The 14,276-nt window shown below is 48.4% G+C and overlaps 1 protein-coding gene across 1 annotated transcript in view; it reads left to right on the forward strand.

Moving 5' to 3' along the window:
• The window catches only part of DNAH8 (dynein axonemal heavy chain 8), a 1,267,128-nt gene that overhangs the window by 920,840 nt on the left and 332,012 nt on the right, over positions 1-14,276 (forward strand). The window contains 2 exon segments of the mRNA XM_030199255.1: positions 487-596; positions 12,222-12,385. Of these exon segments, the coding sequence (XP_030055115.1) occupies positions 487-596; positions 12,222-12,385 (274 nt within the window).

Below are 14,276 nucleotides of genomic sequence, written 5' to 3' on the forward strand. Positions count from 1 at the left end.
AGTATTTTTTGTCTCTGTGAGAATGCTGGGATGTGGCCCACTAATTTCTAATTTCTAAAGAGCTAAGGCGAATACATGTTTCAGAAAGTATCCAAATGCGGCTATGAGCCAGTATTTTGGCTTTCTTACCCTTGGCTTTTGAGTACTCAAGGTGTTTTCCAGATTTATCATAGGAGGCTGATATCCCCAAAGTGACTTTGCATGTTTGAAAACTCATGCACAGGGAAAAGAGGCAACTGTACTCTGGAGCAAGGTGTGTCCACACATCCCCCATCCTGCAGTGTGGACTCCCTGCCATAATTTTGCTTTAACTTTTCACAGTAAATATTTCTGCCTAAATAACCATCCGTTTCAGCCTCTTTTCTGGTTGTGAAGTGAGTTGACTACTAATAAATGATTGTTAAGGCAAAATATTAAGTTGAAAATAGCTAACATAAAGATATAATATTTGTATTGATTGTGTTTTTGCTGTTTTTTTTCCCTTAGGAATTGTTGGTTGTGGGTATTTTGATCCCTGTAGAAAGTTCAGTCCTCCAGTATGTGAAATGACAAAGAAATTAGTTGCTGCAGGTAGAATTGTGTGGCAATGGACTAAGGTACGTCAGGGAAATTTAGATGAAATAGATAAAGATGTGCCTTCTTGTTGTTCTTTCCCTGTGATGTAGATGTTATAACAATCCTTACAACCAACAACCATGACCACATTCATAAAGTTGTTTCTTACTGGCTGGTAGCTATTGACCTACTGTATGTCAGAATGTCTGAAAATCTCAGATTGTTGTGATTCAGAGCACTGTCGCTGAAAATACTAAATGTAATTAATGAGCTACTGGAATGGCAAATAACATTTAGATTAATTTCAGTATCCAAGTGTAATATTTGACTCTGATTTATCATTTAAACTGCCACTTATCAGATAGAGTGGTAAAAGAAGCTATTTGTAAGCTCAGATAGCTACAGAAGTTGAGATGTGAAGCCCAATTTTGCACAGGGTGTCTAGGTTGGACGTTGTGAAAGATCCGTCCCTCCCTCCGGGGTCCGCGGGATCTTGCCTCTGCCTTGGACAATCCGGCTACAAACCAGGATTCATGTCCCAACCTCCTAGCCCACTGTAGTCCACAAGGCAGGGCTTGCAGAAATCAAACTCAAAAGAAAATCAGCAAGTCTCTTTATTTTCCATCTGGGATTCACAGTCCAGCAGTTTCAAAACAAAAATAAAGCAGGCATCCAAAACACAATCCCCTTTGTTTCTCCTCTCAGGGCACTAGCACAACAGGGGTAAACCCAACTCCTCTCCACTGTTTCCAGAACTCAGTTTGTTCCACCTTAAGCAGTCTACAGCCCCGTGCTCTCCTTCTCCCCCTCCCCTTTGAAAAGGGGAAGAATGTCCTTGAAGGGCAATAAAAAAAAAACACAAGAAAAAGAAAGAAACTGCTCCCAGTTTCTTCCTGGTGCTTTGGCAACCAGTCCCAATAAACAGTTCCCAATACCCCACTTCTTCAGGCCTGAGCAAACACTTTCCCACAACCAGCTTTTCCCCTCTGTGAACAGTTCACACAGGGGGAGTCAATAATCCCTCTTCAAACAGCACCTTTAACACACAGTTCATAACAGCCTGAACTCGCGTTGGGGAGGAAAAAGATCCCACCCTTTCTTGGGTCACTCTCTCAATACACTGACCCTCCTCCCTCATGACCCTTTTCCTTTCCCCTTGCAACCCAGCTGCAATACCACGAGTTCACCTGCTTTTTCAGCTTTTTTCCCAAGGAATGAGTCCAGGCTGTGAGGTCCATTGGCTCCTCTGGGTTCTCCTCTCTCTCCCTCTCCTTAGCCTCTTTCCATTCCATGGGTTCCTCGGCCCACCCACTTTTCAGCTGTTCCTCGTTCACTTGATTACCCTCCAGAGGCCCCTCCCTTGCCTTGTCAGAGTTCTCCCCTGTGACCTGCTGGGGAAGGGTAGTCTTGCGCCGGGGCTGCTGGGTAGGGTAGTCTTTTTCTCTCCTCCATTTTTCAGGGGGCACTAACCTTTCTCTTCTCTCTCTCTGGGGAAGTAGTAAAGGCAAGGCTCTGTTCTGTCTCCTTTTGCTCTTGAGCCTCTTCACTCCCTCCCCTTCCACTTCCATCTGCTCCACCCCTTCACAACGTGGAATGTCCAACTCTGGATGTTCACAATTTCCAGCCTATTTTACAAAGGTCTGCAGAGCATGGATCCTTTTGTAAAATAAGTATAGGCTAGCAGGAAATACAAGTATATTTTCTTCAATGTGCAGCGCAAGCAAGCATTTTAGAAAATTATACATACAAAAAAAACCAAAATCACTCAGAACCTCATAATGGTAATTTTATTGCAGGGTACTTGGTTTAAGATGGCAAGTTGGCAGGAGACACCTTAGATCTCTTTTTGGTGCATATGTATTTCTATAAAATACTAATATAAGCAGAAGAAAATTGCACTTACCTTGTAGGAATACACACTTATACCTGTTCTTGATCAGGTGTAAATCTCCACACCTAGATTATCCAAGTGCACACATAGATTTGCATATATTAGAATCTACTTGCATATTTACAAACTCTACCTGAGCTCTACCCCTGTATGTGCCTGCCAGCAAAGTATGTGCCATCATGCCATGATGCCCACTTTTACATTGTTGGTATTTTATATGACAAAAATGACTTTATGAAATTAAGGACCCAAATTCCTAAACACAATTTTTTAAAAACATTTTTTTGGACATTTTAAATACCAGGGGCTTAGGCAAAATCTGTGGCTGAAATGAGGAGGTACAAAAACTGATTTATTTTTATGGACACCCTAAATCACATCTAGAATCTATGGGAGTGATATTGAGCATTGAATAACAGGATTTGTCTGCTGAGTCGGAAGTTAACCAGGCACCTGGAATGGAGAAGTAGTTTAATGGTTAGTGCAGCGGCCTGAGAACCAAAGGAAACAGGTTTAATTCCAACTGTAGTTCCCTGGAAGTATGGGCAAGTCCCTTAACCCTCCATTGCCACAGGTACAAATAAAGTACTTCTATATAATATGTAAACCCCTTTGATTATAACCACAGCAGGGTAGTATATCAAGTCCCATCTACTTATGTTCAGAACAGTTCCTGGTTTAAACAACCTTCTTGCTGTCCTAACTTTGGGGCCCTAACAGAGGTCTGCTGTGTGGTTAAAGGGCACTACCGTGGGGTGCTGAGACGTCCCACAGTAATTTGGCCATCAGTGTGCACTATTCCCGCAGTAAAAACTATTTTTTAATTTTTTTTGCAATAGGAGGCGTATCTTGGGGGGCTGGAGAATAGGTGTGCCTGTGCTAATCAGGTAGCTTGAGCACATTACCGCATTCTACCTGATTAGTGCAGGAGTAGTGTAAATAGGTAGCGGTAAGGGCTCCCAGCAGTAATGGCTATGTGCTTTTGGGGAAATTAGTGTGTGGCCATTACAAAAAAAAAGATCACCGGCCACGTTTTAGCGTAGCTTAGTAAAAGGACCCCTTTATGCACTAAGGGGTCCTTTTACTAAGGTGCACTGAAAAATGACCTGTGATAGTGTAGGCGTGTGTTTTGAGCGCACACAGATCCATTTTTCAGCGTGCCTGCAAAAAAATGCCTTTTTAAAATTTTTGCAGAAAATGGATGTGCGGCAAAATAAAAATCGGCACACATCCATTTTGGGTCTGAGACCTTATCGCTAGCCATTGACCTAGCGGTAAGGTCTCACACCTTAACCGGGTGGTAATGACCTACGTGTGTCAAATGCCAGTTGGCACGTGTAGCAGACGTGTGCCAGAAAATAAAAATTATTTTATTATTATCACAAGAGCCATGCAGTAGCTGGGCGTTAACTCCAAATTGGCGCGTGTTGAGCGCACATAGACGCTTGCATGGCTTAGTAGAAGGGCCCCTTACTTAGCTGGTTAGCAGACCGAATATTGCTGCTAACTGCTAGGTTGTGGATCCACCTAAACTCCATTCCTGGACTGCCCCTAACATAACCATTTAGGGAATGGCTGGATCGCAGTGCTATTCAGCTGCAGTACCCAGTCAAAGTGTTGGTGAATATTGGCAGCCAGCCAGCTCAGCAGGGTTTAACTGGGCAGGAGCCTCTTCTGCCCAGTTTAATACCTTTGAATATCTACCCCTTTGTGTCCAATAGCATCTATATGTGTAAGCAGCAGTATTGTCAACATTGGCATTTATGCATTTAAATGTGTAGATTTTTCATACAGTACTACAAGAAGTCATGCTTTCCCCTGTAGATTATTGTAATTCCCTATATTTAAGGTGTTATGATTCTGCCGGTTTGGCTGAGGGGGAGGGGGGATGTCTTTTCTGATTGGCTGCCAGGGGGTGTGCTGACGTCAGGGGATAGTACTTTAGCCTGCAGCTGAAGAGTTTCTCTGCTTTTGCGTTACTTACTTGGTGGTAACAGGAAAGCCTGATAGTTTTCTCTCAGAACATGCTCTAGGTTCTGACAGGGATCTGTGTTGAATTAGAGTATTCTTTTCCTTCCCTCTGGGTTAGCTGCTGCTGTGTATGTGTGCGTAGCTCTGTAATCAGGGTCAGCTGCTCGTTTATTTAGTGGGGGCTGGGCATTGCTCAGCCTCCGGGGGGGGGGGGGGGGCTCTGGGCTGAGTGAGAGCGTTCTCCTTTGTTTGTTTGTTTTAAGGATTTCTCTTCCCAGTGTCCCGGCCTGCTGGCTCAGTGAGTTTAACCCTTTGTGTACTGTGTGTATTGTATTCCTGCCTCTGCCAGTGTGTTTGTTGGATGGGCCCCACTCCCTCTCGGGAGGGGAAGCGTTCTCTCTGATTGTTTGTTGATTTATGGCACTCTCTCTCTGCTGGCTGTTCAAGCTTAACCCTTTGTGTTCTGTGTGCCTCTGTCTACAGTGGGTTTGAGGCAAAGGCTTTCTGCCTTCCTTTTGTGTCTGGTTCCTCTGGCTTCTGCCTGGGGCTCCTACCCTGGTGGGTGAGGGGGATTGCTGTGTTAGTTCCCCTGTCCTGCGCTAGTCCCCTGGGTGGGCGTGGCCCGCTCTGGTCCTTTGTTTCCCCCTCTGCCCTATTGCTGGTGTTCAGCGCGTGTCTGGCATCTTGGGGCCCTCTGGGTTCTTTCACCCCTCCCTGTGTGTGATTGGGTTCCAGTTCAGCCGTGAGGCTCGCACGAGTGGCTCTGTGTGCGTGGGTTCCGGTTCGGCCGCGAGGCCCGCCTGTATGCCTATTTCCCTTCTTCCTGAGGGACTGTGGGGAGGGGTAGCTTAGGGGGTATTGTGTAGCTGGGGTGTGCGGTGGTGGGTCGGTCTCCCCTTTGCCTGGGTCGGCGCCCTGCTGGCCTCGGCCAGGGCCCAAGGGCTCACGACCAACCCAATAGAATACAGAACGCAAAAGCCATGAGCTCGACCGATCCATCCCCCATGCAGCTGCTCCAGCAATTGCATGCTCAGCTACAACAGGTATCGGGAGTCGTGAATGCACTGTCTCAACGGATAGACACGCTAACTGTCACGGGGGCTGCGGAGGGCCCGCCAGCTTCTACTCCGCCGGGTTCCCACGCATGCGGCCGAGGTACGAGGGCGACAGTAAGACCTGCCGGGGGTTCCTCAATCAATGCCAAATTGTCTTCGAGTTGCAGGCCCGGGATTTTCCTTCGGATTGGGCGGTTATATTATCTCTCTACTGGCAGGTCCCGCTCTGGCCTGGGCCTCGCCCTTATGGGAGAAGAAGGATCCCCTCCTGGATAATTTGGCAGAGTTCTTGAAACAATTTCGGCTCATCTTTGAGGAACCCGGGAAGCCCTCTTCGGCGGCGACTCAGCTGTTGAACCTACATCAGGGGCGACTCTCTCTGGGTGAGTACGCCATCCAGTTTCGGACCTTGGCCGCAGAGCTAGGTTGGGATAACCCAAGCCTGACTGCGGTATTCTGGCATGGGGTCTCGGCCAACATTAAGGACGAACTCACAGGCCAGGAGCTGCCCTCAGATCTGAACGACCTCATCCATCTCTGCACCCAGGTGGACATCCGGTTCAGGGAGCGGGCCTGTGAACGTCGCGCTGGTCATCAGGTTGCAGGGGCTAACTCAAGGAGCTCGCACAAGAGTCCTGCTTCCCCGTCGCTGGGTGTGTCCGACGGGTCTGAACCTATGCAGGTTGACTGGGCGGCCCAGAAGAGACAGCGGAGACGCTCTAAGGGGCTGTGCCTGCATTGTGGAGCGAAGGGGCACTTTGTCCGTGAGTGCCCAAAGAGAAAGAAGTCGGGAAACCAGCAGCCCTGATACCGGCTAGGGAGACCGGGTCAGGGCCAAAGTCTGTCTCCCCTTGGATGCAGGTTTTGGTGCCAGTTCTACTGGCGATTAAGGATACCCCTTGTTTTGAGGCGCTGGTTGACTCGGGGGCGGGAGGCAACTTTATCAGCGCGGACCTGGTGCGGGTTCATCAAATTCCTACGATGGAGTTACCTCAGTCCATCACTGTCTCAGCGGCTTGGGGACTGGTTCGGGGAGTTCTCCGCTCCATGACCGTGCCTATGACCATACGGGTAGGAGTCTTACACAAAGAAGTTATCTCCTTCTACGTCCTTCCATCGGCCACTGAGGCCATAATCCTGGGATTACCCTGGCTTCGCCTGCATAACCTTTGCATTGATTGGGCCCGGGGTGAATTGACGGCGTGGGGCCCGGGCTGCCAGAAGGTCTGTTTGGATAAGGTCTCGCCAGCCCCAGTGACGCTTCCTTTGGATCGAGCCAATGTTATGTTACCGGGGCCCTACAGATCCTTTGGAGATGTTTTTTCCAAACAGCAAGCAGAGATTCTGCCTCCTCATCACTCCTATGACTATGGCATAGAGCTACTACCTGGCACTGAACCTCCCCGTGGTCGCGTATACCCCCTATCACGGCCAGAGACGGAAGCCATGTCCCAGTATATTCGAGAGAACCTAGCTCGAGGCTTCATCCGGCCCTCTAAATCGCCCGCGGGTCTTGATTCTTCTTCGTGGAGAAGAAGGATGGGGGATTGCGCCCCTGTATTGACTACAGGGGGCTCAATGCCATCACGCGGAAGGACAAATACCCCCTTCCCTTGATTTCTGAGATGTTTGACCGCCTCCAGGGGGCCCAGATCTTCTCCAAGCTCGATCTCAGGGGGGCCTACAACCTTGTGCGGATCAAGGAGGGGGATGAGTGGAAGACGGCGTTTAACACCCGCGACGGGCATTACGAATATCTGGTAATGCCGTTTGGACTTGCTAATGCTCCAGCCGTCTTCCAAGCCTTCATGAATGACATCTTCAGGGATCTCCTGTATAAGTTTGTGATGGTCTACTTGGACGACATTTTGATTTTTTCAAGGGCTGAGGAAGAGCACCAGGAGCACGTGAAGACCGTATTGCAGCGGTTGAGGGAGAACCACCTCTATGTGAAATTGGAAAAATGTGAATTCCATCGCTCTGAACTGCTGTTCCTGGGGTACATCATTTCTAACCACGGGCTGCGTATGGACCCCAGTAAGCTGACAGCCATCCTGCACTGGCAGCAACCTACGGGGCGTAAGGTTCTACAGCGCTTCTTAGGTTTTGCAAACTACTATAGGCAGTTTATTTGGAATTACTTGTCCCTGACTGCCTCTCTTACTGCCGTGACTAAGAAGAACGCTGACGTTCGCAACTGGTCGCCTGAGGCGTGTCAGGCCTTTGAGAATCTGAAACAGGCATTTGTTGGAGCTCCAGTGTTGCGCCATCCCAACCCGACAAATAAATTTTTCGTGGAAGTGGACGCATCATCGGTTGGCGTAGGAGCAGTGCTTTCCCAGGCCCACCCCAGTGGGAAACTTCTCCCATGTGCATTCTTCTCTAAAAAGTATACCCTTGCCGAGAAGAATTATGCATCGGGGATCAGGAGCTATTAGCCATTAAATTGGCCCTGGAAGAATGGCGTCATCTGCTGGAAGGAGCGCAGGAGCCCTTCACGGTGTTCACGGACCATAAAAACCTGACTTATTTACGAGAAGCAAGAAGGCTGAATCCTCGCCAGGCCCGGTGGGCACTATTCTTCTCCTGCTTTGATTTCATTCTGACTTATCGTCCAGCGGAGAAGAACATCAAGGCAGACGCCCTCTCCAGGTCCATGGAGGCTGACCTGGAGGAAGAACCCCTGCAGTATGTAATTAAACCCGATGCCATTGTGCCCGCGATGACGCTAGCAGTACCTGCAGGTATGACCTTTGTGCCACCCCGGCTGAGAGAAAAGACACTCCAATGGGGGCATGCCTCTCGAATGGCAGGACATCCCGGGATCCTGGGAACCAAGTGGTTCATCTCCCAGCAGTATTGGTGGCCTTCACTTGATCGGGATGTGCAGGAGTTCGTGGCTGCGTGTCCTGAGTGCGCCCAGCATAAAGCTGACCGTCGGAGACCCCAGGGGTTGCTGATGCCTTTACCGGTACCTGAGAGACCGTGGACCCACATTGCCATGGACTTTGTTACGGATCTGTCCAACTCTGAAGGGCACACAGTTGTCTTGGTAGTGGTGGACCGGTTTTCTAAAATGGCCCACTTCATACCCATGCCTACCCTTCCTTCGGCGGTGAAGCTGGCACAGTATTTAATCAGCGCTATTTTTCGTCTCCATGGTCTGCCAGAATCTATTACCTCTGATCGAGGAGTACAGTTTGTCTCAAAGTTCTGGAGAGCCCTAAATCGGGCCCTTGAAATAAAGCTGAACTTTTCGTCGGGATATCACCCACAATCGAATGGCCAAACAGAACGAGTGAACCAATGCTTGAAGCAGTTCCTGCGGATGTATGTCAATGAGCACCACAATGACTGGAGTCAGCTGCTGCCTTGGGCAGAATTCGCTCATAACAACCGAGTGAGCTCGGCCACGGGCGCTTCGCCCTTTTACATCGTATATGGACGACATCCGCGGATACCAGCCCCCTTGAAAACCAACTCGGATGTCCCGGCAGCGGCCGATGCGGTGACCTCGCTCCAAGCAATTTGGTCATCAGTTCAGAAAGCGCTGCAAGTGACCTCCGCTCGTATGAAACGCCAAGCGGATCGGTCTCGCAGAGTGGAACCGCGCTTCCAGCCTGGCGACTTGGTGTGGTTGTCCACGCGTAATCTTCGTCTGAAGATTCCCTCCTCCCGCTTTGCACCTTGATTTGTGGGCCCGTATCCCATTGTGAGGCAAGTGAATCGGGTCTGTTATCAGCTAAAGTTACCACCTACATTACGGGTACATAACACCTTTCATGTGTCCTTGCTGAAGCCTGTGATTCTGAGAAAAGGGGCTTTGCCCGCGTTGCCTGCTAGTCCAGCCATCTCAGCCTCCTAGGGGGAATACGAAGTCCGGGATGTCTTGGATGCAAGGCGCTTCCAGGGACATCTCCAGTATCTCATTGCGTGGAAGGGATATGGACCGGCAGACAACTCCTGGGAGGACGCTACTCATGTCCACGCGCCAGTCCTAGTCAGACGGTTCCATCGCCTTTTCCCTCACAAACCTAAACCTCGTGGACGGGGTGGGGGGCCCTTGAAGGGGGGGTGATGTTATGATTCTGCCGGTTTGGCTGAGGGGGAGGGAGGGACGTCTCTTCTGATTGGCTGCCAGGGGTTGTGCTGACGTCAGGGGATAGTAGTTTAGCCTGCAGCTGAAGAGTTTCTCTGCTTTTGCGTTACTTACTTGGTGGTAACAGGAAAGCCTGATAGTTTTCTCTCAGAACATGCTCTAGGTTCTGACAGGGATATGTGTTGAATTAGAGTATTCTTTTCCTTCCCTCTGGGTTAGCTGCTGCTGTGTGTGTGTGCGTAGCTCTGTAATCAGGGTCAGCTGCTTGTTTATTTAGTGGGGGCTGGGCATTGCTCAGCCTCCGGGGGGGGGGGGGGGGGGGCTCTGGGCTGAGTGAGAGCGTTCTCCTTTGTTTGTTTGTTTTAAGGATTTCTCTTCCCAGTGTCCCGGTGTTTGTTGGATGGGCCCCACTCCCTCTCGGGAGGGGAAGCGTTCTCTCTGATTGTTTGTTGATTTATGGCACTTTCTCTCTGCTGGCTCTACAAGCTTAACCCTTTGTGTTCTGTGTGCCTCTGTCTACAGTGGGTTTGAGGCAAAGGCTTTCTGCCTTCCTTTTGTGTCTGGTTCCTCTGGCTTCTGCCTGGGGCTCCTACCCTGGTGGGTGAGGGGGATTGCTGTGTTAGTTCCCCTGTCCTGCGCTAGTCCCCTGGGTGGGCGTGGCCCGCTCTGGTCCTTTGTTTCCCCCTCTGCCCTATTGCTGGTGTTCAGCGCGTGTCTGGCATCTTGGGGCCCCTTTGGGTTCTTTCACCCCTCCCTGTGTGTGATTGGGTTCCAGTTCAGCCGTGAGGCTCGCACGAGTGGCTCTGTGTGCGTGGGTTCCGGTTCGGCCGCGAGGCCCGCCTGTATGCCTATTTCCCTTCTTCCTGAGGGACTGTGGGGAGGGGTAGCTTAGGGGGTATTGTGTAGCTGGGGTGTGCGGTGGTGGGTCGGTCTCCCCTTGGCCTGGGTCGGCGCCCTGCTGGCCTCGGCCAGGGCCCAAGGGCTCACGACCAACCCAACGGATAACATAAGGGCTTCTAACTTCGTGCATCAGAGCCCTGCAATTGATTCAGAAAATAGCTGTCCATCTTCTGGCTAGCGTTAACACGTTTTTTTCAATCCCATATTGGATTACCCTAGCTCCCTGGGACTACCACTGAAGAATCTTTGTCGAAATGAGAACTTTGCTCTCAAAATCAAGGTCTTGTAGTCAAGCATTAGGATATGGAATCCATTTGTTCCTATGTTAGATCTGAAGTGGACATCCTAGATTTTCAGAAGAAAATTGAAGCCTTTTTGAAAAGAGAACCTTGCAATAGGAGATGTAATAAATGGTTGTGTTAGTTCACTTATTAAAGTAAAAAAAAAACATTTAGTGCAGTATTAGTGATAAAGTATAATTTTCAGTTTCATTTATTTTTGAAGTGGAGGAGTAGTCTAATGGTTAGTGCAGTGGCCTGAGGAACTGTGTTAGATACCCACTGCAGCTCCTTGTGTCTCTGGGCAAGTCACTTAACTCTCCATTACCCCAGGTACAAAATAAGTACCTGTATATAATATGTAAACCACCTTGATTGTAAGCACAGAAAGGTAGTATATCATGTCCCATCCCCTTTCCATCTTCATGTAAAATGTGTTTTATAGAGTTTTTAAAGAGGGTTGATTTTAAGTCTCTCATGGATTTCTGACAACAGTCTCACCATAAACTAAGTATCTAGGGAGGTGAAAGAATCACTGTCACTGGAGTTTTTAAAGGACTAATAATAGATAATTATCTTTCTGGGATAGTTTGAGTACTGTGGGTCCTGCCTTAAATGCAGGGCAGCAGCTAGTCTAAATAATTTTGTGAGGACCCTTCTAGCTGTATCATTGTATGATTCTGTATTTTCAAAATGGAAACCAATTTGCAGCTACAGTAAAAATTTTAAGCATGATTGGATATGACATTCTGGTTAATAATGCCGCAGCATACTGTCACCCCTGAACTGTAGTAAATTGTGGTGTGCTCTAGGCAGCCCAGTAGGAACATAGTCTAATTTTCCTGCTACTTTATATATACAAGAACATAACAATAGCCATAATGGGTCAGACCACTGGTGCATGTAGCCCAATATCCTGCTTCCAACAGTGGCCAGTCTAGGTCACAAGTATCTGGCAGAAACCTAGTTAGTAGCAAAATTCCATGCTACTAATCCCAGGGCAATAAGTGGACTATGGACTTTTCCTCCAGGAACATGTTCAAACCTTTTGAAAACCCAGATACTCTAACCATTGTTACTGCATCTCTGGCAATGAGTTCTAGAGCTTAACTATTGTTTGAGTGAAAAAATATTTCCTCCTACTTGTTTTAAAAGTATTTCCATATAATTTCATTGAGTGTCCCCTGGTCTTTTTTCTTGTATGTTTGTATGTATATCTACGCTGCAACATGGCTCCATATCAACTCTTTTTATAGTTGGTGCTTCAATAAACATTGTGACTGTTACCTTACTTCTGGGGACTTGCACTACTTATTATTGGAAGGCCACTTGTCCATCTCTACTCTTTGTGTTTTTTCTGATTTTTACGTAGGGGATATTGCTTTTTCCCTTCGTAGTTTGTGTGGTACTTTAATTCCTTTATCATACTTTATATAAACACATGTAAACAGTAAATATATGTAATCTTTTAGGTGAAGATGCTGCCCACCCCGTCCAAATTTCACTACATCTTCAATCTTCGGGACCTTTCTAGATTATGGCAAGGAATGTTGACTATAAAAGCAGAGGAATGCCGAGATGTTGTAACTCTTATAGCTCTCTTCAGACATGAGTGCAATAGAGTAATTTCAGACAGGTATAGTATTTTTAAAATATATTTTACATTGTATTTATTTATTTATTTAAATTTCCATATACTCATAGGTGCCGACTCCGTGGGTGCTGTGGGTCCTCGAGCACCCCCAATGTTTTCACCCGCCCAAGCAGGGGCAGGGGGCGCCGCTTACCCCTCCGACGTCGCAGCAGCTACGCAGCATCAGTGAAAGCGCTGCCCGCTAGCCTTCCCTTCGCATCGCTCGTTTGTTCCCTGTCAGTGTCCCGCCCTCACAGAAATGATGTCAGAAGAAGGCGGGACACTGAGAGGGAACCAACGAGCGAAGTGAAGGGAAGGCTAGGGGCAGTGCTTTCACTGACGCTGCGCAGGCTCAGCTGCTGCGACGGAGGTAAATTTAAAACATTTAGAGAATAGGGGTGGGTACGGCAGGTGGACATGGGAGCGGGAGGGCAGGGGGGAGAGAAACCTTGATGGATGGATCTGGATGGGAGGGGAGGGCAGGGTTCAGGGAGAGCGGAGAAATTGCTGTACAGGGAGGGAAGGGAGGAGAATTGCTTGAGATGGATGGATGGAGGTGGGCAGGGGACAGAGGAGCATCAATGGACATGGATGGGATGGCAGGGCCCAGGGAGAGAGGAGAAATTGCTTGATATGGATGGATGGAGGTGGGCAGGGGACAGAGGCGCATGGATGGACATGGATGGGAGGACAGGGCCCAGGGAGAGAGGAGAAATTGCTTGATATGGCTGGATGGAGGTGGGCAGGGGACAGAGGCGCATGGATGGACATGGATGGGAGGGCAGGGCCCAGGGAGAGAGGAGAAATTGCTTGATATGGCTGGATGGAGGTGGGCAGGGGACAGAGGCGCATGGATGGACATGGATGGGAGGGCAGGGCCCAGGGAGAGAGGAGAAATTGCTTGATATGGTTGGATGGAGGTGGGCAGGAGAGAGAGGAGCATCGATGGACATGGATGGGAGGCCAGGGCCCAGGGAGAGAGGAGAAATTGCTTGATATGGATGGATGGAGGTGGGCAGGGGAGAGAGGAGCATCGATGGGCATGGATGGGAGGGCATGGCCCAAGGAGAGTGGAGAAATTGCTGGACATGGAAAGGAGGGGAGGGGAGAGAGGAGAATTGCTGGATATGAATGGATGGAGCATGGAGGGGGGCAGGGAAGAGAGGAGGACCCAGCTTTTACTTATGGATATAGAGCAAGAAATGAAGAAGACAGGAGAAAAGTAAAGAAATAAATGGAAAGGAAGCCCTGGAAACGGAGTTAAGTGGACAGATAGCAGCAAAATCAGATACTGGGCCAGCATGATCAGAAAAACAAAGTCACCAACAAAGGTAGAAAAAAAATAATTTTATTTTCATTTTAGTGTTTGTAATATGTCCACTTTGAGAATTTACATCTGCTACATCTGCTGTTTTATTTTGCAATGTATAGCAATGTGTTTCTTTCTGTTTGTCTGGTATTGTGCTGCATGCAGGATCTAACTTCTTAGGATTTTAGGTTAATTTTTGAAGAATTTGAAGAGGGGCTGTTCTGCATGTGTGACTGCAAGGCCAAGTGTCTGAATAGGGATCTGTTTGTTAGATTCTGAGATTTTGCTAACACATTGTTTTTCAGAGTTGGCATGACTGTCTGTTCTCATATGCTAATTTGGTTTGTGTCATTTAGAGTATAATGGAGCTGTAACAGCTTACAGAAATTATTTATAATGAAAACAAAAAAAAACCCACATTATTTTTCTTCTATACTGGTGTAATATTTTCAATGACGCCATGGCTGGTAAAAGGGGTGTGACTACTGTAGGAGCGGAGCCATAGTGATCCCACCCCTGGATGGGTAGGGGCGCCAACTAATAGGCTGCAGGAGGGCACCAGAAACCCTAGGACCAGCTCTGCAC

Source organism: Microcaecilia unicolor, chromosome 3 (assembly GCF_901765095.1).
Source record: "Microcaecilia unicolor chromosome 3, aMicUni1.1, whole genome shotgun sequence".
In the NCBI taxonomy this organism is placed as follows: domain Eukaryota; kingdom Metazoa; phylum Chordata; class Amphibia; order Gymnophiona; family Siphonopidae; genus Microcaecilia; species Microcaecilia unicolor.